The 24,849-nt window shown below is 38.0% G+C and overlaps 1 protein-coding gene across 1 annotated transcript in view; it reads right to left on the bottom strand.

The window, feature by feature from the left end:
* Positions 1 to 148: 148 nt before the first annotated feature.
* Positions 149 to 24,849, bottom strand: part of MMS22L (MMS22-like, DNA repair protein) — a 98,386-nt gene continuing 73,685 nt past the window's right edge. Inside the window, exons 18-26 of the mRNA XM_010573440.1 lie at positions 20,070 to 20,212; positions 19,156 to 19,298; positions 18,836 to 18,995; positions 15,796 to 15,965; positions 7,971 to 8,182; positions 5,443 to 5,609; positions 3,947 to 4,043; positions 2,580 to 2,747; positions 149 to 230 (exon numbers count right to left, since the gene is read on the bottom strand). Coding sequence (XP_010571742.1) covers positions 149 to 230; positions 2,580 to 2,747; positions 3,947 to 4,043; positions 5,443 to 5,609; positions 7,971 to 8,182; positions 15,796 to 15,965; positions 18,836 to 18,995; positions 19,156 to 19,298; positions 20,070 to 20,212 — 1,342 coding nt within the window. The remainder of the gene's footprint in view (positions 231 to 2,579; positions 2,748 to 3,946; positions 4,044 to 5,442; positions 5,610 to 7,970; positions 8,183 to 15,795; positions 15,966 to 18,835; positions 18,996 to 19,155; positions 19,299 to 20,069; positions 20,213 to 24,849) is intronic.

Raw genomic sequence — 24,849 nt, forward strand, 5'->3', positions numbered from 1 at the left:
TATTAAAAATAATACATAACAAAACAAAATTGATAAATGTATTGTCATTGTAAAGAAAAAGAACTTGGCTAGTGTGTTATAGAGTGCAGTTTTAGGTATCGACAGTGTCAGAACATTCAAGAGGAAACGATTAATCACCAGCACACTGCTAACCTGTCTCGTTTTCCAGTTTTTGTATCTCATTTTGTCCAGCCTCTGTGAGGTGAGATAAGAGTCTTTTATAGGCTTCTCTGTTGGAAAAAACAAAAGAATGTAACATGTTACTTAAACAATCTCAATCTCACACATCCTAGGAGTAAAAGCACGTAATTCCCAAACACATTGTTTACATATTGGGATATTAAAACATAGTAACTTTCCTCCCCTCCCACCCACCCCCATCTATTCAACTGCTTTGTTTGCTCTGAATTTTTAGCATGGCCAGGTTGGAAGAAGAATAAGGATTGCATTGTTTATGGCTACAAGTGTAGTAGCGAAGATGCTTAGAAGTCTACTTGTTTAGTAAAATGCTGTGAAATAGATGTGGTTTTTTTTTTTTTTTATTTTAAAACATGAAGTTTCCAAGGCTTAGATGAGATGATTGGCATTCAGACTTCATCATGTTTGCTATCCGATTTCTGCATAAGAAATCTGTCTGTGACTCATGCTACAGCACAGTGATGTGAGCCACTGGCACTAGGGTGCAGACTGGCACTCACACTGATTTAGACCATCATCCTCAACAAAGGGCAGTGACTGTTTCAAAATAAACCTGGAGGTCAGAAAGGGACTGTCACGTAAGTGGGTTTTCCAGAAGAGTACGTATGCATTGGCAAGACTTTTCACTTGATGTTCATTCTAATCCTCTCCAACCCACACAATATAAATTTTGTTAAAGTACTGCCTCTGACATTTAGGTCTATTCTAATTATATATCTTTTTATTCTAATTATATATCTTTTTCATGAAATATTAACTTGTGCAAACAAAACTGCAGTTTTCATACTAGTTCCTTGCAATAATAACACTGACATCACCAGTATAAGCATCTAATGCAACTTCTGAACTTCGTTCCTGTTATATATATATATATATGCTTGCAGTTTAAGGTCTACAATAATTGCACAGAATATGTTAATATAATGTTATTTAGTGGCCAGGACTGAAGAGAGAAAATCAGTTATTAGTGTTCTTACAATAAAATGTTCAGGGATCACCTTAGACTGCTGGGTAATGGAATACATTCTAAATACAAATTATTAGTACAAAACATCAACAACAGATTAGGTAATATATACATTAAGTGATGAGGCTAAAAGAAATTTAGCTCTTCAGTAATCTCCTAGCATGTATTTCAGGAAGCTCAACCAACCTGCTTTTTTTTTCCATATTTTTTAGGTAAAGGGATGAATTGTACCTTATTAACAGTACAAAAAAAGAAAAAAGAAAATTGGCTATGAAATATATTATCAAAAGATCAAAACCAAATAGTTTGAAAATCCTGCACATAATGGTACTTCAGTCTGACCTTGGATGAATTCCCTTAAATAAAAGCAAATGCATTTGTTGGTAGAGGATAATAAAAAGTGAATAATATAACTATAAATGAGTTAAATATATTTTTCGTGAAATGGAAAATGAATACCCTTTACTGTCTCAAGAGTTACATTCTTGTACAACTCTGTCTTTTGGGTGTTTATAGCCCCGGCCCTGCCGACACGCACCTCAAAACTTCTCCAGCCTGAGGCGCGACTAGGATCCTACCCGTGGAGTAGCGCCAGTACCTGAATTAATGCAAATGCTGAGGCCAGTTCCTTGCCCGGACCCACACGCGGGTCAAGGGCCAGCCTTCCAGTGAGCACAACTGCCAGGAGAAGCCCTTCTGGCTCAGGTGCCACACTGGGCAGAGTGTCCTGGAGTTTTGTAAGAGCATTTATACAGATGCTGAAAGTTCACAGCTGCATCTGTGCGCTGAGACGCTGTGCGTCTGCGTGGAGCTGCTCACCTCGTGTGACAGCTCCTCCTAATGCTAGATGGATTCACAAGTCAAATATTTCTGTCCTCAGTTCTTGGGGGCAAAGGGAGGAAGTGCAAGTCTGCTGTGCCTAGTGGGGAGAGGCGGCCAGCCTTTTCTGGATGCCCACTACTCTCCTATGTTTGTGTTATGAGAGACCTCTTGAAATGAAGCCATGGGTATTTCTTTTCCAAGCATCTCACTCAGATCATACCTGATTATATCGTAATTTTAGATATGACCCATATAGTCCTTTAAAACAGGGACTGACAGGAACATTCTTTGGGGCAGGAATTCTTCTTTATTCTGTTTTGGAACATCATAGAGTGTAGTGAGCAGAGGCAACCCAGCTTCACATAAATTCTACTGGGGTCTGGAGCCCTAGTGTCAAAACATCTCTGAAAATATTTAGCAAATATAGATGGCTTAAAACCATGAAAAGCCTGAGCAAAGGGAGATTTCTAGCTGAACACGCTTAAAAATCACTCATTTTTTAGTATCTGTGCTGCTGTCTGACATTGCTTTCTTTCAAGAGAATAAACCTTACTGCTCATTGTCAAAAAACAATATTAAATAAAAATCAAACCTCTGTGCAGCATTCCTTCCAAGACCTTGTTTGTGCTCCGAATCCTTCAGAGACTGTGTGATTGTGGGAATCAGGCTGGTAACTAACGTCTGATCCAAGACTGCCACTGTTTCTAGTATGCTGAAAACCCGGTGATCATACACGGCAGTATAGTCCTGGATAAACTGCCTGAGGGGGACACAGAGGCATTTAATGCAAGGTCAAAACTAGATGCAGAGAACATGCCAAGAACAACTGAAGAGTCTAATCAGAACAAGCAATCTGGCTGCATGGCAATTTTCATATTGTTACACTGAAATACTCTAGATGGAATACTTTCTCCAAACGAAGCCATGCTTTTGAAGGCTAATGCTAAAAATCCGACATGTTTATTTTCGAGCAAATAATTGTCAGATTCTGCTGCTGTTTCACCAGGGCTGACTTGTTCCAGAGCACTGCACTTTGTAATGTGCCTGAATGCAAAATGAAAATGTGTATGTATTATTTAATAAAAAGTAATAATTAAAAAAAAAAAGACCAGCACAACAAGAGATATCGATTCAATTCTGCAGAAATAATGTTAGCATTTCTTATAAAGCTCCACTGGACCTTAAGCAGGGCAGACCACTGGATGGAAGCGTACCCATTTGTCTTCCTGAGGGTTTGAGGCCTTTTAAGATCACAGATTACATTCGAATCAGAAGTAACACCCTAGGGATGAAACAGCCCATGAACGTGATATATCACATACTGGGAGACTGGCATGCCCACAGACATCCATTCTTATTTCAGTGAGTCCCTCTGGAGCCTTCACCTAGACATGACCCAACACAGCACCAGTGCCTAGGTTTGCAAAATGTCTTCAGGTCTCAGCTCATGCAGCTCTTCTACTGTATCCAGGTGAGAAATAGGATTCATTTTGCAGAGGTATGAAATAAGTATAATTTACATTATAATAAGCTATTATTTATTTGCCACAAAATCAAATCAATCAAACAAAAAAGAAGCTAAGCTTCTTGTATGAGGATTTGCTCTTCATTATATATGCTTCAAATCAGGCATGCACATCTTTCACAGTACCTAACACTGACCATCCCCATTCATGAGCAGTTTTTCCCATTGCAGCAGCAACATACCTCTCTATTATACACCTTTCAAAACAGTACCTAATCCAGCAGAAAGCAGGTACGTTTCGCTCTTCTACTTATCTTGCTCTGGCTTTTTGGCCAAGCTATGTTTAAAACCAGTGCCAAAAGCACCATTATTTAAATACCATAAACAAGTGATAATGCAGTATGTTAAGGATAATCAGTTATTTAAAAAAAAACATGTTTGCTGTCAATTGGCTTGCAGTAGCTTCACTGCCAATTGGCATATTTTCTGGTTACCTAAATACAGAAGTCAGCTGGGTGGCACGTTCTCCTCCTGACCCTGCTTGGCAGCCTTCTACCATGTACTGTACGATGTCTGTAGATATTTTTTTAACTGTAAAAGAAAAATCACAAGATTCACACAGAGCTCTTGAACTGACCATCTGGAGAATGTCCTTCATGAAGACTACAATTTTTAAATGAGAAAAAAATGGTTTTATCTTACTTTGATGCAAGGGAAATGACTGTGAGAGCAGTTAGTTAGATTGGCTATAAAGAACAGAATGAATCACAGATTTATGCAAAAGTCTTATTTTCACTACCATTATCCTTTAAACATACAGATTTTTAAGGACGCTATGGTCTCTTTAAGTCAAATCAAAGAGACACACACTTAGTGGAAATAGAGATTTTATTTAAGTTCTGTTTGTATTCTTTAATCATTCCTATTTGAATTAAAGAAAAGCAGTCATAGCATTATACCCTGCCCAAAGCTATATAGATCTACTCCTTGCTTTCAGTGGTGGGTATTGTTCTGAATTCCACCCTACCTCTTTTTTTAAGGGGCAGAATAAACCCAAACCCACAAACCCCACTATTTTCTTCCCCTTAATTGTTTCCAAATAAATATTCAAGTTGCAAGATACAGCACTTCGTGTATAAAGGTGGAACTGGGCTGCCAGGACTTTTCTACACAAGTGTGGTGGGGCCCTGCCTAGGCAGGCAGTGAGCTGGAGCATTCAGCTCATTCTACTCCACAGCACATTGCAAAGCAAGTCCTTTCAGCTTCAGGCAGATATGGCTATGATGGCAAAAGGGGGAAGAAAGGTGTGTGACGATTTGGCTAATTTCCTAAGCATATCTTGTCCTTGAAACTTTTATAGAGCAGAATCAAAAAGTACTTTATTAGACAGAATTCCCAGGAGAAGTCATAGGTGAATCCCCATTTTGCTTAATGCCTCTACTGGCAGCAAGAAGTGGAAATTTTGAGCTTATGCACACATTCATTATACAACTGTGGGGTGAACAGAGTGCTTCATTTTTTAAGAAGCTAAAAATAAAGAAGTTCTCACTACCAAACAAAGCATGCTAAAAGAAGAAAGAAGACTAAAAGATGCCTACAGAGAGCAACATGCTGCTTTTAATCCATTTATAATGCCTCTATGGGGAGAACATACGCTAGTCTTATTTGGTCTCAAACCTTTAGGTGCAAGAAAACTTCCACAGTTTCCAAGTTTGGGAGAAATGAGATGGCAAGGATGGGGAGAAAGGAAATGCTCTTTAGATTCCTGAGAAGTTGATCATTAGTTCATTAGAGAGCAAAACGAGGCAGGACTTCTCTGCCTCTTGGAGACAGAAACCCCAGACGAGTTAATGAAAAAAGAAAGCTTGTCCAGTTTATCTGGCCAAAGTATCTCATTCACCTCATCTAAGAGTCTTAAATACTGGGATGAAAGATGCTCAGCAGTACAAAAATCTTACAGAGATGTATTTAAAGCAAACAAGCAGCTCACCTTGTAGCTCATTAACCAACACCATGCATTTCAACACGGCCGGGAGAACTAAGTCAATGTCACACAGTTCAGTGCTCTGGGTTCTCTGAAGTACTTCAAGAATGAAAGCAAGAACTGAGGCCAAGCGAGGAGGTGGAGCATTACCTTTGAACTGCATGTAGTTTTCACTAGGAAGACAAAGCAAACCAAAAGAGAGTCTATAATTTGGTTTTTTCCATTCAATGCAAGCACCATACACCTTAAAATAACTTTGTGATATTTCAGCAGGAGGCCTATTACGTAGATTTCTATCTTCATCTAGGCTCAACTAATGGCTTCTATTTGTCTTAGTCTTAGAAAAGACTCCCAATTTATCAGAGGACAGTGATGCCTTCTGACTCTTCTGTTGAGGGAAGTGAGAAATAGCAGCTATCATAATTATAGTTAAAAACCAAAGTGTGACTATAAAAGTTAAAATATGAAGGCAGCTTCATAAAATAACTGAAAAAAAAATGGAGGAATCAAGACTCTAAGACCCTAAACCAAGATCCAAAATACAACGGTTGTTCAATTACTTTATTTAGCTTTATGTGCTTTTGTCAACTCACAATCCAACTTGTTATAACAGCTCTGCTTTTATACTGGTACTGTTATTTTATTTTTGTCAACAGTATGTTGTAGCGGGGCAGCCAATGTCTGCTTTTGCTCCATCGCAATTAACACAATCATGTCCAGTATAAAATTTGTTACAAACATAAAAGGTGACCTGTCGATCTGCAGCAAGAGCAAATTTTGACATCACGCACACCGAATGTTCCAATTTGAATGGCTTGATAGGTTATTTTTCCAGAAAAGGATATAAAAATCTGAACTACTGTTCATTTGACATTACAAATGACTTTACTGGAGCCTGAAGACAGTAAGTTTCAATGGGAGTATTCGGGACAGAAAAGTGCCAGTAAAAAGAACATAGCATTTAATCATCAGTTAGCAAGAGCACTCTCAAAAGCTGCAAAATAACTTTTTAGGTATTTAATATTAGGTACCATTAGCTACCCAAAAGAGGCATCCATGTTTACTGAGCAACGCATCAACTAAGAACTACCATCCTTGTTAAAAACTTACTAAGGCGTGCTTCTACAACTTTCAAATGAAATCTGACTTTCAGAGATCTGGATATTTCATTGCACAGCTTCAGGGCACTGGTATAGCTTGGCAAATGAAAGTTGTAACACTTTACTTCTATATTCCTTCTATCGTGTGGTCTTACTCACTTTAATATTAGCAACTCTGAAATCTTCTATCCCGTTAATTTACAATGAAAATTTCACACTGATTTTTTTTTGGAGGTGCTCTTCCACTAAACCAGTTCTTTGACCTGGGTAATACACCCCTGATCATGTGGTTCGGTTTCCTCTGTGCAGCAGCAAGATATTCACTTTCTTTCATATGTCAAAATGGCTAGCGATCTCTGTATGTATTTATGTAAAGACTGACTGACTGCTTCCTGACCACACAACAGTTTGCAAATCAGACTGCTGCTCAGTTCTAAGATATTCTTCCCAGATCACTAAGGAACTTTTTCATGTCTTACAAGTCACCAAGTGCCACTATACTTTCAGAACTTACTTTCCACTATCAATCTTAAAATTCACACACGCATGCACACATTCACAAATAAATTTAAGATGATTGAGTATTCGTAAGTTAAAAACATGTCAGAAATCAGACTATGAAATCTTAATTCACTCCTTCAGTATGTGATAATACAGGCTTTACTTACAGGATTGCCTGTAATATTTACTTAAAATCAACACTAAAATTCTCTCAATCAACATGTACACATACTCTTTTAACACAGAAAAATACAATTACCTTAGATATAAGCAATCCCGTTATATTTGAGGGGGGTTAATTCCTCTCCCAACCTAGACAAAAAGTACAGATTGCTCCCTATTCTGCAGTACATAAAACAATGCTTTGGCTTTTCAGCAGCAGAGACCCAGCATCTATAGCTGCTGTTGACATCGTGCAAGTAGAGACAGCACAGTGAACAAGTACTCTCTCCTTGCTTCTACCTCTCCATCTTCCTCTTCCCACACCCCAAATTTTCCTTTTCCCTAGGTAGCTGGCACACTTACTTATACCCTGACACTTACAGAGCAACAAGGCCTCCCATGCGCAGGTAACTGTGGCAACACTACGAGTCTGTGACCCTAATACAGCCCGAGACACAAACATACGATGATGCATGTCGGAGTGCAATTTTTCTAGAAAAATACTTGCTTTTCTTGTGGCCCCATGTGATATTTTTTTCTTATAGTCTAGGACCTCCATCCTCAGTGACTCTCTTATTAGCCTCCAGATCTTCCCAACTTTACTCTTCTGCTCTATACACGTTGTCTTTCCTTTGCTCCCTGCCCAGCAACTTACTGGCTCTTCCCACAGCCAAACTATCAGTTACTGAGAAGAAAACAGTGGCATTCCCTTTCTCATTAGCTATTTTTGAAATCTGAGTAAGCGATGGTTTTTACTTCACTGGTCCTTACTTTATGACATGCAGAGTGGTCTTCCTTAGACGGAGCATCTGGGGGGCTGTAATGGAAGTACATAAGGCAGTCAGCATAGGATGCTGTCCGGCTCCAAGTGCAGTCGGAGAAGAAGGGAGAAATCGTCCAAAATACTGTTGAATGATGCTCCCAAGCAGTTGATTTAAGTAGGCGCCCTGCATTTGGGACTGACAACATATAAAGGACAGACCCTGTAGAAGAAAATTTTTAAAAGTGAGAAATTGAATAAATTTTTAACAATACTTTTGAATAAATCTTTAACAACCATAGGCTAAATACTCACTACATGCTGTGTAAACTGCTGCACACAGAGTAACTACTGCATGACAAATAACCATCAGTAATTTCCTGCAGATATGATGGTCTACAAATGAAGACAGAGCCAGGGCAAGGCTTGCAAAGGAGAGAAAAATCTTTTACTAGACTAATTAATATATTGGAAGATAAGCTTTGGGACATGCAAGCTCCCCTTCAAATTTGAAATAAAACCTTGGTGTTTCAGACCTGAGAAGTGTTTCTGTGCCCAAGAGCTCCCAATTTCTTTTTCAACTCAGTATGTGGCCTAACAAAGTACAGTTGGGTAAGATTTAGGAAGGGAGAGAGAGAATACCTCATCTGTTTGTAAAGCACTGTGTGAAACTTTTGTATGAACAACACAGCAGAAAAATGAGGACTTAGAGTCGTGGTCTGACAAGACAAATCTTGCTCATAGTGTGAACAAAGTAGGGTAAAAATTAGGCACCATTTATGGGGTATTTAGAGGGTTTCTTTAAATCTGTTTAAGATAAGGCTAAAACTGCTGTGATTTATCCAATATAAGCTATATTGATCCAGAGAAAAATCTATAATGAAAGTACTAGCCCAGAAAGTGCCTATATGAACACTACCCATAGTTATACAACATATATGTGGTACGTCTCTGAAAAGAGAGTATTCTTCTTACTGGTATAAGTTGCTGTGAGAAGTTAAGAGTTTCCTTCCCCTTTCTTTGATTACTGAAAGCAAGAAGAACAAATCACTAAGAAAAAAAAAAAGTCCAGTGATCTCCTATCACAAGGGTTGCAGTCAGTGGCACAAACAGAAGCCTTTTGAGAATTCAGTTTTCACAATAGTTTTGTCCAACAAGAATAACGGCATAAAAGAAGTTCAAGCAGAGTTCTCTGGACAGCTACTTCAACAGTACTTCAAACTTCAACTAGTATTGCAATTCAGACTCCAATTTTGGTAGGAGGAGTATCTGCCTGAATACTGATGGTTGCTGAGGTAAGCTAATGCCCCTAATATATGAATATATAGTTCAAGACAAGCTGCTTTTGTTCCCCAGCTATTGACAATGAGTATTTCTGTTGCTTTTCGCATAGAAGTCCCTCCCCCAAAAGATTTTCCTTTACACCTGCCTGTGTGAACAGGACAGAACAATTCATTCAGAAAAAAAGCAAGCCGAGACATAGCTGAGGGTCTTCTGGGCACTTTCTTGAAATGGGGAGTCCCCACTTTTGGTTCCACAGGAAACAAATACAGGAAATGTGAAATTTCAAGAAACGAGGTGCTTCAGGACCTGCCTGAAGACTTGCTGTAGGTGGCCCTCTTGAACACAGACATGTTTGGTTAGAGTTTAACTTCACATACTTCTAGAGCCCCTGGGTAATTTTGGTAAGTCCCAATGATAAAAACCACACTTCCTGAACTGGGGCTTTGATAAACAGTTCAGATTCTCTCCTCCTTTTGAGTACATACGGCAAAGTTTTGTAGGAAAAAGCAGCTGCTGCTATATCAAAATTCTTAAAACCACTGCTTAGCAAGTAGCAGACTCAGAGAAACTGTTACAGATGACAGATTATTTAGTATGTAAGCTTGAGTGTTTGGTGTTTTCAATAAGATGTTGCAGCAGGCATAAAGAAGAGTTGTCTGTGCTTTCTGTACTAAAGCTCTTACAAAAAGATAGAAAATATTGCATAATCCCAAAATCAGAGCTGGCATTCTTAAGGCTCTAGACTGTTTTAACACTACAAAAAAAAAAACAACAAAAAAAACAACTATCTGATAAAAAGGACACAAAGAACATCACAACGTTACAGAGGCCACCTGTAGGAATACATGAAGACATAACATCTGTGAAGAACTAACAATGATAATTACTAAAATGAGACAGTTCTTCAAATTAAGGATCAACAAGTGCTACACCGTATCAAGAAAAGAAGAAAGAAATCAGTTATTACTAAATAATAAGAGTTACTGTTTTTAAGAAATTATTCTAAAGATACTTAAAAGGTGCAATAAAAAGCAAAAAACATTAGAATTTAGATATCTGAAGGAACACTGATTAATTTTTGCAGATCTTCTAACAGTTTCACTTGAAGATGGCTCAGCAAGTCTAGCCTGATCCTTCATAAAAGCATTTTTATTTTTTGAGTCAAAGTAAACTGAGTGTAATTTTTTGGGGTATGGGATGGGAAGAGATGTAGTCTGAAAAAGAAGGGAAAGATTAAAGAAGAAAACAACACCCTGTCAAGAGCATTACTGAAAGATACTCTTAACTAGAGAGAGGAAAATAAGGACGTAACTTCACCAGTGATTTTTTTTTTTTTTTTCTTATAGTTATCTGATGAGGACAGAGTGCTCTTGAAACCCTATAAGGAGAGCTGTTAACTTAAGAACTGTTTAAAAACATGGAAAATGCCTTTTTTTCTGTAATCTAATGTTTTCTTTAGAAAGGATTCCAGGTTCCCTTTTGGTGGGTCAGGCAGAGATGCTGCCTCTCAAAAAAGGTGTAATTTTTAAAACCACATAGTAATACCAAAATTCTCTACCAAAATTCTCAATACCAAAATCACTAAGGAGGATCCTCATAATTTTTCCTAATGAAAGTTACAAGATTAGCACCAATGGCTTCCAAGATACAAATTCTTTTTTTGAGTGAGACAACAGTGAGAAAAATCACCTTCCATTTTGTTGAGAGCCAGAAAAACACCCCCAAACAAAAAAATCCTTCTCTTCTACATAGTAGAAAAATCCATGAATCAGTCCTCACACATGAAGGGCATATCTACAGCATTAAAGCACTTCAGGGAAGATTGGTCACACCTTTGACCCTGACACTTCTACTGTTCCCAGAAGTTTCCAGAGAAGAATTTGGATTTCTCTTTTGGACATGAAGGCCCATTGACTTTAGCTCAACACTGTGTTCTTTATTTTGGACTCTTTTTTTCTCACATAAGTGCAGAGAGCAACAGACCTGCACAAGGTCTGACAACGCCAAGTCCCAAGTGGCACAAGGGATAAATTACCAACACTGCACAGTAGCTGCAAATCTGTCAGTACAATGGCAAAATATCCTAGGCAGCACTGGCCAAGGATGTGATTACAAGGAAATCACATAGAACTTTCTTCTTTTAAATCCTACCAGTAATTAACAGAGATGAAGGAAGCTACTGTTCATATGAGAGAGAAAAGAAACACATGCTACTGGACTGCAGTTCTGGACCAGAGATCTGAAATCAATCACATCAGACCCCTAGGACAATCCCTACAAAGCAGATGGACATTAAAGGGTTGATAGAGCCGCTCTCTTTTTCTTAACTATGTTCTTTATCCATCTTCTGAGGTTAAAAAAAAACAACTGGAAAAACAAAGACATTTTAAGGGGAGCAGAGGGGCATGACAACATCTGCTCCTCATTTTAGCAGAAAGGCAATTGATTCCTGTGCGTGTTCACTGCAGGAACCTTTTGTGGCCAGAGCTGCCTCTTTCTTCTGATTTATCCATATATCTGTAAATCACCTGTGGAGAGCGAAGAACCGATTAGTATGGATTACTGGAACTATTCACTGCAGAAATGCCAAGCTATCTAATGATGACTTATAATATCAGTCCTGCTGTTGGAATAAATCTGCTGTTCACCAATTAATGTTGTACAATTCCTATTAAACACATACTATAATTCACAAAACGTATTAATAAGCTTGCTTAAATATCGGACCACAGATGTGGCTCACAGGAGGGCTTTTAAGGTCTGATCTCTGACAAATGCTGAGCCTGCACAGGCCCATTAAAATCACTGGAAAATGTATGTGCCAAGCACTACTTAGAATTAAGCTCTTTCACCACTCTCCTGTATTTAGATAGAAATCAACCATCTCCTGTGTTTGGACAGGATTAATGCTGATAAAGCAAGCAGGGTATCTTACCTTTCCCATCATTATGTATATTATGCTTATTCCATGCACCTACACTGTGTTCTGCAAGATATTTTTAAACTAGTATTTATTCTCTAAAATAAGTTTTGTACACCACTTCAGTCCTTTCCCATATTACTGGTAAATGCATACCAAAATTTCTCCAAATCATTCTCCAAGAAATCCATCCAAGAGCAATCTCAACTGCTCTCAAATTTCCTGTGGTAAGCTTCAGCAATCTACTATCACATAAATCAACTCAACTTCTTTTTTAAATCACAGAATATCTAAAGATAGATTTTTATATGCCTCACTATCTCATAATTAAGAACAGTCCCATCAAATTATAAAACGGCTGTTCATTCATGTTCTTCATGCTTCACTTTCTGAAGTCCATCATTCAAACAACTCTGAGGACAATTTTGATATTATATCCCAACAAAATCTTTCTTAGGTCAGCAAATATTATCCTAACAGATGATGCACAGTGAAAGAAATAATATCCAGACAGTAATCCTTTAGGCAAGAAAAAAAATACTAGTTTAAAAGTTGTTAGAGCTAAGCTATTTTGACAAGGCAGCATCAGTGACTCAACTTCTAGATAAGTTCCATGTAGAGTGGACAACAGACCAGCTGCCCAAAAACTGTCAAAAGGCACAGCTGTATAGCCCAGATGTATATATACAGTAAACACAAACATAACAAGTAAATAAAGTCAGTCTGAACTGAGGAGAGAGAAATGCACCATCTAGTCTTAATTAGCACATTTGACAATTATCTGTGCTTGTGTAAAGTTAAACAAAGCCTGTAATTTTGATCTATTAAAAATAAACCTGTAGGTTTGGGGTGGTAAAGGAGGGTGAGATACAGTCATCAGTTTTGATGAATTGTGAAGGTAGTAATCAACTACGTTGTGGGGAGAGAAGGAGCTTTGTATGTTGCCCTAAAAGATGAAAAATTGGCCTCCGCCATTATAGGCTGACGAACAAAGGCGATGCCCTCTTAGTACAGCACAGTGACAACAACGTTGTCCTTGGTTTTAAGCCTGCTGCCCAAGTTGTGTGGCCAGTTGCATTACCATTTCACAGGGTATGCGACCGTTTGGGGAATCTTTTTCTATACAATTCCAGAACTCTATAGGATTTCATAAGATTGCTGCATCAATGAATATGAGAAATTAATTACCTGCTACTAAGACTGATTTCAAATCCTTTCAAAAACCCCCACAAAAGGATCAAATAAACCACATTAAGATTAGTTGTTAAAAGCTCTGGAAAGAGGGAAGTTTCGCAAACCATTGCTTGCAAACTAAGATGTTTTCTGAGATCTAAGGAGGTTGGGGTTTTTTGGGGTTTTTTTTTTGGTTTTGGTCCTGTCCCCCCCACCCCGACAAAGAAGCAGCAGCCCACACTGAAGGAGATGAAGAAGGAAAATTCAGGACAAGAAAAGAAGAGAAGATTCTGAGTAGAAATGCTACTCAAGGGCTTTTATGCTTTGACTATGAATAGATGTATAAGAAGATATTTTGCATGGTCTCCAAATTCCTGTTTCTTTATTTTCATGTAACTGCCAAAGGATTAAGTTGTAAGCTAGAATATTAACGGGGATGGATCTATAGAACAATGTTTGTCAAACAGTAGGGTGAATTAAGGCTCCTGCACTACATACCACTGTTCCACCTCTACGAATGGGCACCAGACGCAGGGCAGCCACCCAAGGAAAGCTTGATCACACATTTCACCAGTAGTTTAAGGTAGTCAAGGTGGGGTTATTCCCAGAGGATTCTGTTTCTCCATCTTTCCTCCCACCACATCTACATGCTTTCCCTCCCACATATACTGTTTTATCACTTTTCTGATATGCCCATTTGGGTTTGTGTTTGTTTTTTTTTTTGTTCATTTGTTTTGTGGGGCTAGTTACTAGTTGAGTCAGTTCACAAATTGGTATTGACAGATTAAAGCAAATTAAATGGGAATGCACATGGGGGTGAAAGGGAATGAATTTAGCCTTAAGCCACCTTGGCTTAAGCCAACTGTGAAACAATAACCTGAGAAGTCAGAGAGTGCCTAGAATCCATGCAATCTCAAAGGAGCTCAGAAGCAGTCCTAAGAGAATTTTTTTTTTTAAAAACTGATACTGACATATTTTCATTTTGAGTTGATTCTAAATTGGAATTTTTCCACTTTCCCAAATAAAGGGGAAGGAAGTATTTTGAAATGAATGAAGCATTTTGAAGCACTTAAAAATTTTGGAACTTTGTAAATACAAACAATTGATAAAATGTAGAAGTACCATATTGAAACAGGAAAAATAAGTCTTCTCCGCTGTCTTCTGTCCCCCAAAGTTTTGTCAAATTAAAGAACTACTTGTTTTCTAGAAGCAGCATTTGTCCAAAATAACCTATTTGGTCAATAAGATCATCTAGCTTAGCCAGAAAGCACATGGACTACGCAGCAGACTGCTGAAGAGTACGACAGTGAGGTCAGGAAGTCAGAGGCTGACAAAGAAACAGGAAACAAGGGTCCACAACACTTGGACTTCAAAACCAACTTGAGTGGCTTCATCTTAAAGCTACATCTGTATGTGCAGACTACAGAGAAACAGTGGTCTCTAACTAAAATACTGAATTAGCAACCAGTCACTCCGTGGTCGTATCAGTGTCCAGGTGGTCCTACATGTATATAGCTTCTGAAAATACCTACAGAGCAGCAAAGCAAGTCATATTCTGCACATCATTATATAATCATATTCACTTCCATATGACATGCCATCAATCACAATGCAACTTTTGAAAGGAATAAATCCGAGGGATGCTTACAATGTCACCACTGCATTGTTTCACAATACAATCCTGTAAAGTAATCAGTTAAGACTGCAATCAAAATGAAGACTTAAAAGGGAAGAGAAAATAAGTAAGCAAAAAAGACCCAAGGATTTACAAGGATGAACATGTGAATTTATTTTAAAAAATATATTCTTTTCTCTTCCTCACTGGCAGGTATTAGTCTCTTTCTACAGCAGCAAGAAGCCTTATAGAGTTTCAAGAGTGACAGGTAAACTGAGGGAAGAATAGGAGGAATAACGGGCAAGAAAGCTTTAGTCATGTAAGCGTAAGCAGCAGGAACTTGGTTCAGCAAAACATATTCTCAGACTATTAAAACAGTGCCATGATACACAGAGGATTGTCTTTTGTTCCTAAAAGCAATGAAGAGAGAGTAGCTCATCTTTAATTATCTACAGTTAGCCAAGTCACGGATGATTTAAAACATTTGTTTGCTCTGCCATCTCAACAAGTGTCTTGCTACATATCATGATTATTTGATCCACTGTTTCAGAAATCTCTCACATCAGAGACCAGTGTAAACAGCAGGTTGGCTAAAAGCTTTCTATACACAGCTATTAGACTAGCAGCTCTGGAGCGTACCACAGCATAGCTGCATGCAATGAGAGGAAAGCCAATGGGGTGGCATTTTTCCTTCCACTTCTACAAGAAGAAAAAACTCCTCTTGCTGCTTCTTTTAAATTCAGTCAACGCTTATTTTGATTAGGGAAAAAGAAAACATCCTCTGCAATATGAATCTTTTCCTGAAGATAGGTTTTTCTGCTGATAATAGAGTTCAGCTTTTTACCTGAAGATAAAGAGGTAGGCTTTCCTGAATGGCAGACAGCAAAGCCACAGGCAGCTCTTTGTCCTGCTGGAGCACAGAGTGTGGCAGCAGTAAGCAATCCACAATGCGGAACAACAGTTGCTGCGCTTTGGAAGTAGCCAGTATCGGTGCCCAGAACTTTACCAGACATCCTGTTGAAAAAAAATATCAAGAAACCCCAAAACAATTTACACTCAGAAAAAAAAAAAAATTAAGAAAGCCTAAAGAGGCAATTACGTTAAATTAGATAATCCAAGAGTAGCAACAGCAACTGAAATGTCTTACTCCCATGTACTCATTCCATGTTATCCCCTTAGAAAAAGCCCAGTCAAGATGACTCAAAGTCCATTTACAGTTCAGCAAAATGGAAGTACTAAATTGACTCAATACATTACAAGTTCTTAGGCAAGTGGAGCTGCTTTAGTAAAAGTACAGTAATGCTAAAGAAAGGACAGTCTCTCACATCCATGCAGAAAAATTAACTAGACTTGACACATAACACTATTGCAATCAGCACACATGCACTTAAACATTTACCTTACTGTGTGCATTCATCACAATTTGCAGAGACACTGCCTTTGCCTTCCCTTCACATTTATCTAACACCACTGTGGCCACATCAGTAACATAGCAATTCAATGTTAGGAAAATATCTTTCAAGTTGTATTTAATGCATCTAATTCAGCAGATTAAAAAGAATGAGGGGCAGCCAACTCCATTAAACCAGCATAGTCTCTCCAGATCTTTGTGGGCTCAGTTGACAAAATGAGAGCCTCAGAGAACACCTTTCTTGTTTTCAACACATTAATGTATCACTTGCACAGCTTTGAGCCAGTTTATAACCTTCCTTTTGAGTTGGAAAAAAAACGTAAAAAGGTGTTGATGTGTAAACACCTAACTTTGAGAAACATCTTCATTGCAGGTGAGGCGTACTTTTTCTTGAGAAAATAACTCTATACTCATGAGTGTTAATACTCAAAATACAGATTAAAAACCCCAAGATTTCTACATAGTAGTTCCCACAAATATTCGTAACTTTATATTTAATTAGAAGGAAGAAGAAGTTTGCTGGGTTGAAAATACAGGAATATCCCAAGAAAAAAGATGTTTAAGACTTTGAAAATAATGAAAGATCAGAAGTAGGCTGTTACAAGATATTACTAATCCATAAAAGTCATTCATTACCATCTCTAAAAACAACGCAAAACAACATTAATCTTGTGGAGTGAAAGAAAACACAATGATCAATCATAGAGAAAGAGAATGATCACTTAACAATACTTCTAATAATGTTGTCTAAGCTTCCTGTTTTGAAAGAAACATGCTCATTCCAGCTGAAAGTACTCCTTCTATTATCACTGCTGTGATGTATGGGACAGTAGAAGACACAATCTGACCACAGACAGGAGGTGTTTAGACTTGTTAAGTTTCTTGCTTTGTCATTACAATTTAACAAGCCCACAGAATGTGAGGAAGTGATTGAAATACACTTAAAATATTTCTTTTCTTTTAAACTTTTTTTATGTTTTCTTAACTAAAAAGAAAGGACAATTTCTCGCACACAACAGCATGACTGAAGATTAATTATTTCCTACTGCAAAGAACAGAAAGGAAAATACCAATCTAAAATTACTTTACAAGGCTCTAGCCCAACCTCTGGATATCTAAAAACATTTGATTTGACATACATCTTGTGTAACAAAATATGCAGATCTTGCAATAGAAAAGTAAAGTATTTTACAAAACTCATATTCTATTACATTTGATGCACTTTCTGCATCGTGGTCACGCTTTTCACTGTAGTCCTTATAATCATGATGTACACTGCGTGTACATGCAAATCATTACCTCTGTCTTTAAGATACACAAGGTTTACCCTGTTTTTAAAGGTGAGTGAGTCAGACTGGCACATTCATTCATAATAAACAGCACTCATATTTTTCCATCTTATCAGTGGTTCCACACTTTAATGAACAAATACCAGAATTTGGGCTTTAATAAAGTTCTAAAAGGAAGCAGATTAAATTCCTAAACCAACCTCTTCACTGTCCTAACTCCATTAAATACAATGCACCATGTCATAACACTGTGTCGTGGTTTAACCCCAGCCAGCAACTAAGCACCACGCAGCCGCTCACTCACTCCCCCTCCACCCAGTGGGATGGGGGAGAAAATTGGGAAAAGAAGTAAAACTCCTGGGTTGAGATAAGAACGGTTTAATAGAACTGAAAAGAAGAAACTAATAATGATAACAATAACACTAATAAAATGAGAACAGCAATAATAAAAGGATTGGAATGTACAAATGATGCGCAGGGCAATTGCTCAGCACCTGCCGATCGACACCCAGCTAGTCCCTGAGCGGCGATCCCCTGCCCCCACTCCCCCCAGTTTATATACTGGGCATGACGTCCCATGGTATGGAATACCCCTTTGTCCAGTTTGGGTCAGCTGCCCTGGCTGTGTCCCCTCCCAACTTCTCGTGCCCCTCCAGCCTTCTCGCTGGCTGGGGATGAGAAGCTGAAAAATCCTTGACTTTAGTCCAAACACTACTTAGCAGCAAATGAAAACATCAGCGTGTTATCAGCATTCTTATACTAAATCCAAAACATAGCACTGTACCAGCTACTAGGAAGACAATTAACTCTATCCCAGCTGAAAGCAGGACACACTGCTTCTCTAGCTTGTCACTGTTTCTGGTTTTCTTTAGGTAAAACAGGTGGTTTTCAGTGGTAAAAGACATGAAAACATCTTACTTTTGAAAACACTGATTTGCAGGGGGAATTTAAAAAAAAAAAACAAAACCAAACACAAGGAGGTTAGGCATCAGGATAAAAACCAAAGAAAAACAGTGCAAGAAAATTAAGTATCTAACTGACATCTTGGTAGCTTTGCTTTTTTAAACCATTAAGATAGACAGTATATAGAAAAAAAACCCCAAAACCTAACAGTATTACAAGTCACATTTTACTGACTCCTTAATACTATTTTCTAAAAAAAAAAGAGGTTGTAAAATAATTACCTATGATCCAATATGTAAGCTGCAGACCTTCTGGAGGTCCTTTTACCTTCAGATAAGGTTTTACGTACTTTAATACATCACCTAAATACTCCAGAGTCTTTGCTACCATGGCAGATTTGTCAGGGAGTGTCTGCAGGCCACTGTAAGTTCTACCAACAGCCTGAGAAAACAGAAACATTGAAATAAATAAATATAAATAAACTTACTAAGTCTCTCACAAGGTTTGTATGAGTAATTTCTTTTCATACACCAAACAAAATCTGGTACATAATTCCTTTTCCCTAAAATTGTCCTATGAAGCTAACACAAATGTACAGTACCTTAATGAATTGGACAAGAGCATTTTTAGGGTCTTGCTTGAAAACTGACTCTTCAACATGAGCCTTTGAAAGAATGTTTTCTACTTCTGAGAGTTTAAAAATCAGTCTCGTCATTTCAGTCAGCTGCTCCGTATAGGCTTTCCCTGTTTGTTACAAGAGAGCACAGCAGTAAATATAGTATACAGTTACACTTTTCGATTTACTTTAGTCCCAAAATCATAAAATGAAACATGATTTTAAAATATCTAAAATACAAGGATTCCGCAACCAACTGTATCTCTCTAGACTAAGAATGTGTGTCTAAACTAGTTATGTTTCTAATACAGATATATGAGAATGAAGAGTATTACCTATGTATAACCAAGTCTTATTTTACTGGTAGTTTTCTTCAAAATCTACAAAATGTGTATGAAAAACAGTTGCTAGAAGATGTGTTCTACAAATAATTAGAACTGCAGTGTTTTACAGAAGTGATGAAGTATGGCTCTAAATAACCATAAAATATCCAATACAGAAAAGGGAAGAATTACTTGCAACTGGATTTTTTCCTTTTTTTTTTTTTTTTTTTCTTTTAGGGCATGCACAGCATGATTTCTGACTATTTACTTCAGATTTTCACTTTTTTCAGAGCAGTTTCTCCATGGGGGAAAAATAGCTTGTCTCCTTGGGAGCAAGTTTTTGTTCTTTGCTTCCAAGGAAACAAGCTCTTTTATCTTTGTTTGTGATAAATTTGTCATATGCAGAGCAGGCAAACTATCAATAAATAGCACAAGCAGCATAAAGAAACACATTTTGTAATTAGGTAAAAGTAAAGGAATACAAACAAAAATACATTTTGTAATTAGCTGAAAATGTTTGCCAGTTTTGCAATATAGAATCGTTACTGCAAACATTAGGGAAATGTGAACACTTACCAACTGTTCGCTCAGCATCTGTCTTGGCCAGCATACCACTTGGTTGATCTATGAACATTTGCAAAATGCATCGAAACCAAGAACGTACTGTCAAAGCTTCATAGGATGTATATCCCATACTAGAAAAAGCTTCACACAGTGCACTGCATAGGTAGAAGAGGAAGAAAAAGGTAAAGAGATCTAATAAAAGTATGCAAAAAGGTGGCAGAGTGTCTCATTTAGCTGTAGACATACAGAAACAGTGCACAGAAACAATTAGAATTCAAGTAACTGAAAGGCCAACTGGCATTCCTGCAGAGTCGGGCACTCTGCAGACTTTGCTCACAATATCCTGGTGCCCAAATACAGAGAACGTGAAAAATTTGGTAATGCCATGCATGGTAATATAAAAGCATATATACACATATACATATGTTTTTGCTACATAAAACAAAACGGGGGGAAAAATTCACACAATGGGAGATACCTTATTCTAACAATGGATAATTTCACAGTATTATCTAAATTGATGATGTACAATGCTGGGAATAGTTTATCTGAATCAACCTGGAACTTCATACTGACACTGCTTAAGCTACTCCAGCCTTTCATATAAAGCTAGCTCGGGTGCCCCACGCTACTCTGAAGTCTGCTTAGTTCTTACTACATAAAAGATGGAGAAGAGAAGGTCTGCTTTAGCAAATAAAGATATGTCATGTTAGTAACAGATCAAAAAGGGAAGCATAAAAAGGCACTTTGGAGATGCGAAAGGAAACCGCTATACTTGATGTACACTTACAGACATATGCATTTATGTATGTATACACACACAAGTATATACATTCCCCCACACAGCAAACTTGCTGTATATACTTTCAGTCAAACACTTGCTACTGTTCTGCCAGCCAGGTGTCAGGCCAGAGTCAATGGCACCATCAACACTCAATGCACAATCCCTGTACTCTACTGTTCAGTATTCCCAAAGTTTGATTTGCCTTACCATCATGAGTAGCTGCTGTAGGCAGTTCTTCCCAAGCATATCAGCCCCGCACCATTAATTCTGCAGATACTCCTTGCTAACGGACAGTGGGTCTGTTCTACACCCTGTTTCCAATTCCTATCGGATGAGCTCCATGTGTGCTTCAGGTCAGTGAAATTTCTTGAAAATAGTTACACCTTTTTATTTGAGAGATTTCCTCCCTGGTCAGTCCTAGGTGCTTCAACTTTAATGAAAAATGCTTGTACTCTTTTCTTGATATATGTACATATAAATCTACTTATTTTCTACTGAATTTTTACTCATGCGTGCAACAGAAAGTCAACACAGGTCCAGATGGAAACCAAGCTGGATTCTGTTTCTCACTAAACAACATTAGTAAAGTCTTCTTTCTGTTTCATTTAGTTAAAAACCAATGACAACTGTGTATTTTGTCTGAACATCCCTGCTGAAGTACTATTGACAAAATAAGGAGACCAAATGCAAGCAAATAAAATATTAAAAATGAAAATTAAATTCCAGTACCAAAAGAGAAAAAAGCAGGATGCCTATGGACTTAATGCTCTTTGCAGTAACATATTAACAGTTCCAGCCTTATGTAATCCTGATGTACACAGCTAGTCTACTTGGCCCCAACAGCTCACGAAAACACTTTCTGCTGTAGTTTCACTCTTGTTTCTCTTGCTTGCTGGTAGGTAGTCCACTTAGGCGTCTTCCTAGAACTGAAGGATTAGGAGCATATTCCTCTCAAGAAAGGAAAGAACACTAACTACCTGCTAGAAGCATGGCAAGCGGTCCTTTTAAACCAGTGAGCTTATACACGTGCTGAAATTAGTTTAAAGAGGTTATAATGGTATCACGCACTACACAACACGGATCTGGAGAGGAACTTTTAGGCGCTACTGCAAAAGAAATGCCAAAGCTTGTGTGCATGTTCCCAAGGGCACAGCTTGTTCATCAGAACCTTTATTACTGATATTGAAATAGCTGATATGCAGAACAAGCTTCAGTCTTAAAGAGACCAGGCAGAGCTTGCAGGGTATAGAAAAGCATCAGCAACAAAATAATCTTTTTACTTTTTAACTGAGAATGTTTCATGTGAATATTACCAGAGCGCAGTAACCATGAAGTCTTAAGATCCCAGCACTTAGATACTTTGACAACTTTTGCTCTACAACTGCCTAAGGTAAATAAGTACATGAATCATGCTACAAAAAATTTGCCGTCTTATTAGCATATAATAAAATGACAGTGTTTAGAGTATGATACCTCTGTATAATTCCACCAAAAAAGTCTTGTCTTAGGTACTCATTGTCCTTTCACAAGGAAATCTGAGCACCTTACAGCTCTGTTGATGAGGTAGGGACATACCTTCACTTAGTCTCAGATACTTCAGTTTTTACCTTGTTGGCCTTGAGGCAACTGATAGGGGAAACAGACAATTCTCCTTGAGGCTGGGCAATTGCAACCCCAACACCTTAGGGGCAAAAATATTTTCCTCTCTGTGAGTGCTTTCTGTCCTATGCTTCCAGCAGGGGGGAGATTCAGAAAAGCAGAGAGAGAGAGTGAGAACATATGACAGAGAACCAGAAAGAGTGAGAACATACACATACATAAGCAAAAGACAAATATCCATCATCACTCAACTATGTAGTCATGCTTTCTCCTACTAGTTCTCTCAGTATGGATCCACAAACCTGACATTTTCAGTTAGTCCATGGCACAACCTGCCAGAGGAGGGCAAGGTCCTCTCATTCCTTTCTAAGGCAGTATTTGGAAATAAAGGTTTGAATTCCCTCAGAGTGCAAGACCCACTTAACTTGGGTTTTCCAAATACCTGCACAAGTACTCTAACTTCTCAACTAATGTACACCAGCTAACTATCATCAATACTAACTGCATTTTTAGATGAAATTATGGCAGCAGGACCATATAGGGAACTCAGTACTAGCCATGTGTGCATGCTCTGCACTTGCTAATGCAGTCGTGCTCCCAAGCACTTGGAAACGTGAATGCTTTGGCCTTGGTTCCAAATACAGTAAATGTTACCTCAGCCAGCATAGCAATGTATCTGCGGATACATATATAACAATGTCAGGTGCTTAATGAATATTGCTAATGAATACTTCAGTAACTGCTTTCAATGACTGACTTAAGTGTTAACTGGGGGAAGCGGTAAGGTAATTAGCCTTAAGCACCTAAATTATACCAAAATTCCAGTTTAGGCATCAAAATGTTTTTCTTATTTCACCTGAAGAGCAACAAAATTCAACTTATAAATGGGTATTTATGTGCTTAACTCCTATTTCATTCAGCACAAGCTAGGTATCTGCAGCCTAGCATGAAACTCACCCTATAAAGATCATACAAGAGAAATACGGCAAATCAGAGGACTGAATGCTCCTGAGTTCCAAACTGACATACGAGGAACTAAATTCAACCTCTTTTAACATCTCCCTCCAAGAAGGCCATAGCCTTATCTTTGCTGATCACACTGAAATAGTCTTTACCATATCCTGATTTATAGCTATCCTCCCTAGTACAATATGTACCCTAAAAATGTGCAACATTTTTCACTTTCAAATGCAGTCCAACATAGAAAAACACTCCCTCCTTCTCTCTCATCTCTCACCTCCCCTGCTTCCAAAGCCTGATTCAGAAGCAGGGCAAGGGGAGGGGGGGGTAAACAACACCACACCAACCACCACCATTCATCTATCATAGGTTCATAGAGGCCTACTTAAAGCAAATAAAATTTCTCAGGTTTACAAAATTTTGACTGGACAGAGTCCTGGGCAATGTGCTCTAGCTGACCCTGCTTGAGCAGAAGCATTGGACAAGTTAGACTACATGATCTCAAGAGTCCCTTTCAACCTAAACAATTCTGTGATTCTGTGAAAATTCAACATTGGCACGTAAAACACAGGAATGTGATAAATTTTCTAAACCTACTACTTTAAAACATCCATTTAGCAGGTCTCAGAAACCTCAGCTGCATGAACATTAATATGCAATCAGAAAACGTTCCAAGCTTGTCAAAAAGAAAGTTTTAATGCATGCATTTCCTTACAGTCATTTTCCTTATACTTTCAATACTGCCCAACCCATCTTCCTCAGCTTCCTGCAGAAGTTCTTTGCTCTGAAGAAGTCACAGTATTTAAACATACAGTACTTACTATATAGCATCTTCAGATTTCTGTGATAATGTTCATCTTGACTTTTTATAAGATTTAAGTTTTTGTGTTAAGTGTAACTGGTAGGGGAAAAACAAGACCAGTACTTTTAACTAGAAATTTTAATATTTACCAAGTTACGTTATTCAACTTCAAATGCAGCTAGGGCAGGAGGCTACTGCCTTGCCAAGCTGTAACAACTTTGCCCAAGTGTAGTAATAATAGAAGGGGGTGGATAAGTATAGCTATGCAAATTAAAACTAGGTTATGGGTTCAGGTATTTCACTTTGATGCAGTATTGCTCTTCATGGAAGTATTTCTCTGAAGACACTATCTAGGTCCCCATTTTCCAAAATCTGTAAGTAACAACACTGTTTCCATTGGGAAAAAACAAGCAGTTCGCTATATAAAAGACAACTTTTTCAACATGCTTACCTATCTTCCTGACAAATTTTGAGTATCTTAGGCTATTTACACATGAAAACAAACAAACAACCAACCCAACCCAAATAACACCCACTATCCCCTGTGAAATGTCCCAGATGATTTCAAGAAACCTAGAACTTTAACAGTTGCAAAGAACTTGGACCATCTTAATAAAACATTACTGTTTGAAGCAACATTTTCCACA

The sequence above is a fragment of the Haliaeetus leucocephalus genome, unplaced genomic scaffold, assembly GCF_000737465.1.
Source record: "Haliaeetus leucocephalus isolate CR32 unplaced genomic scaffold, Haliaeetus_leucocephalus-4.0 Scaffold384, whole genome shotgun sequence".
Taxonomy (NCBI): Eukaryota; Metazoa; Chordata; class Aves; order Accipitriformes; family Accipitridae; genus Haliaeetus; species Haliaeetus leucocephalus.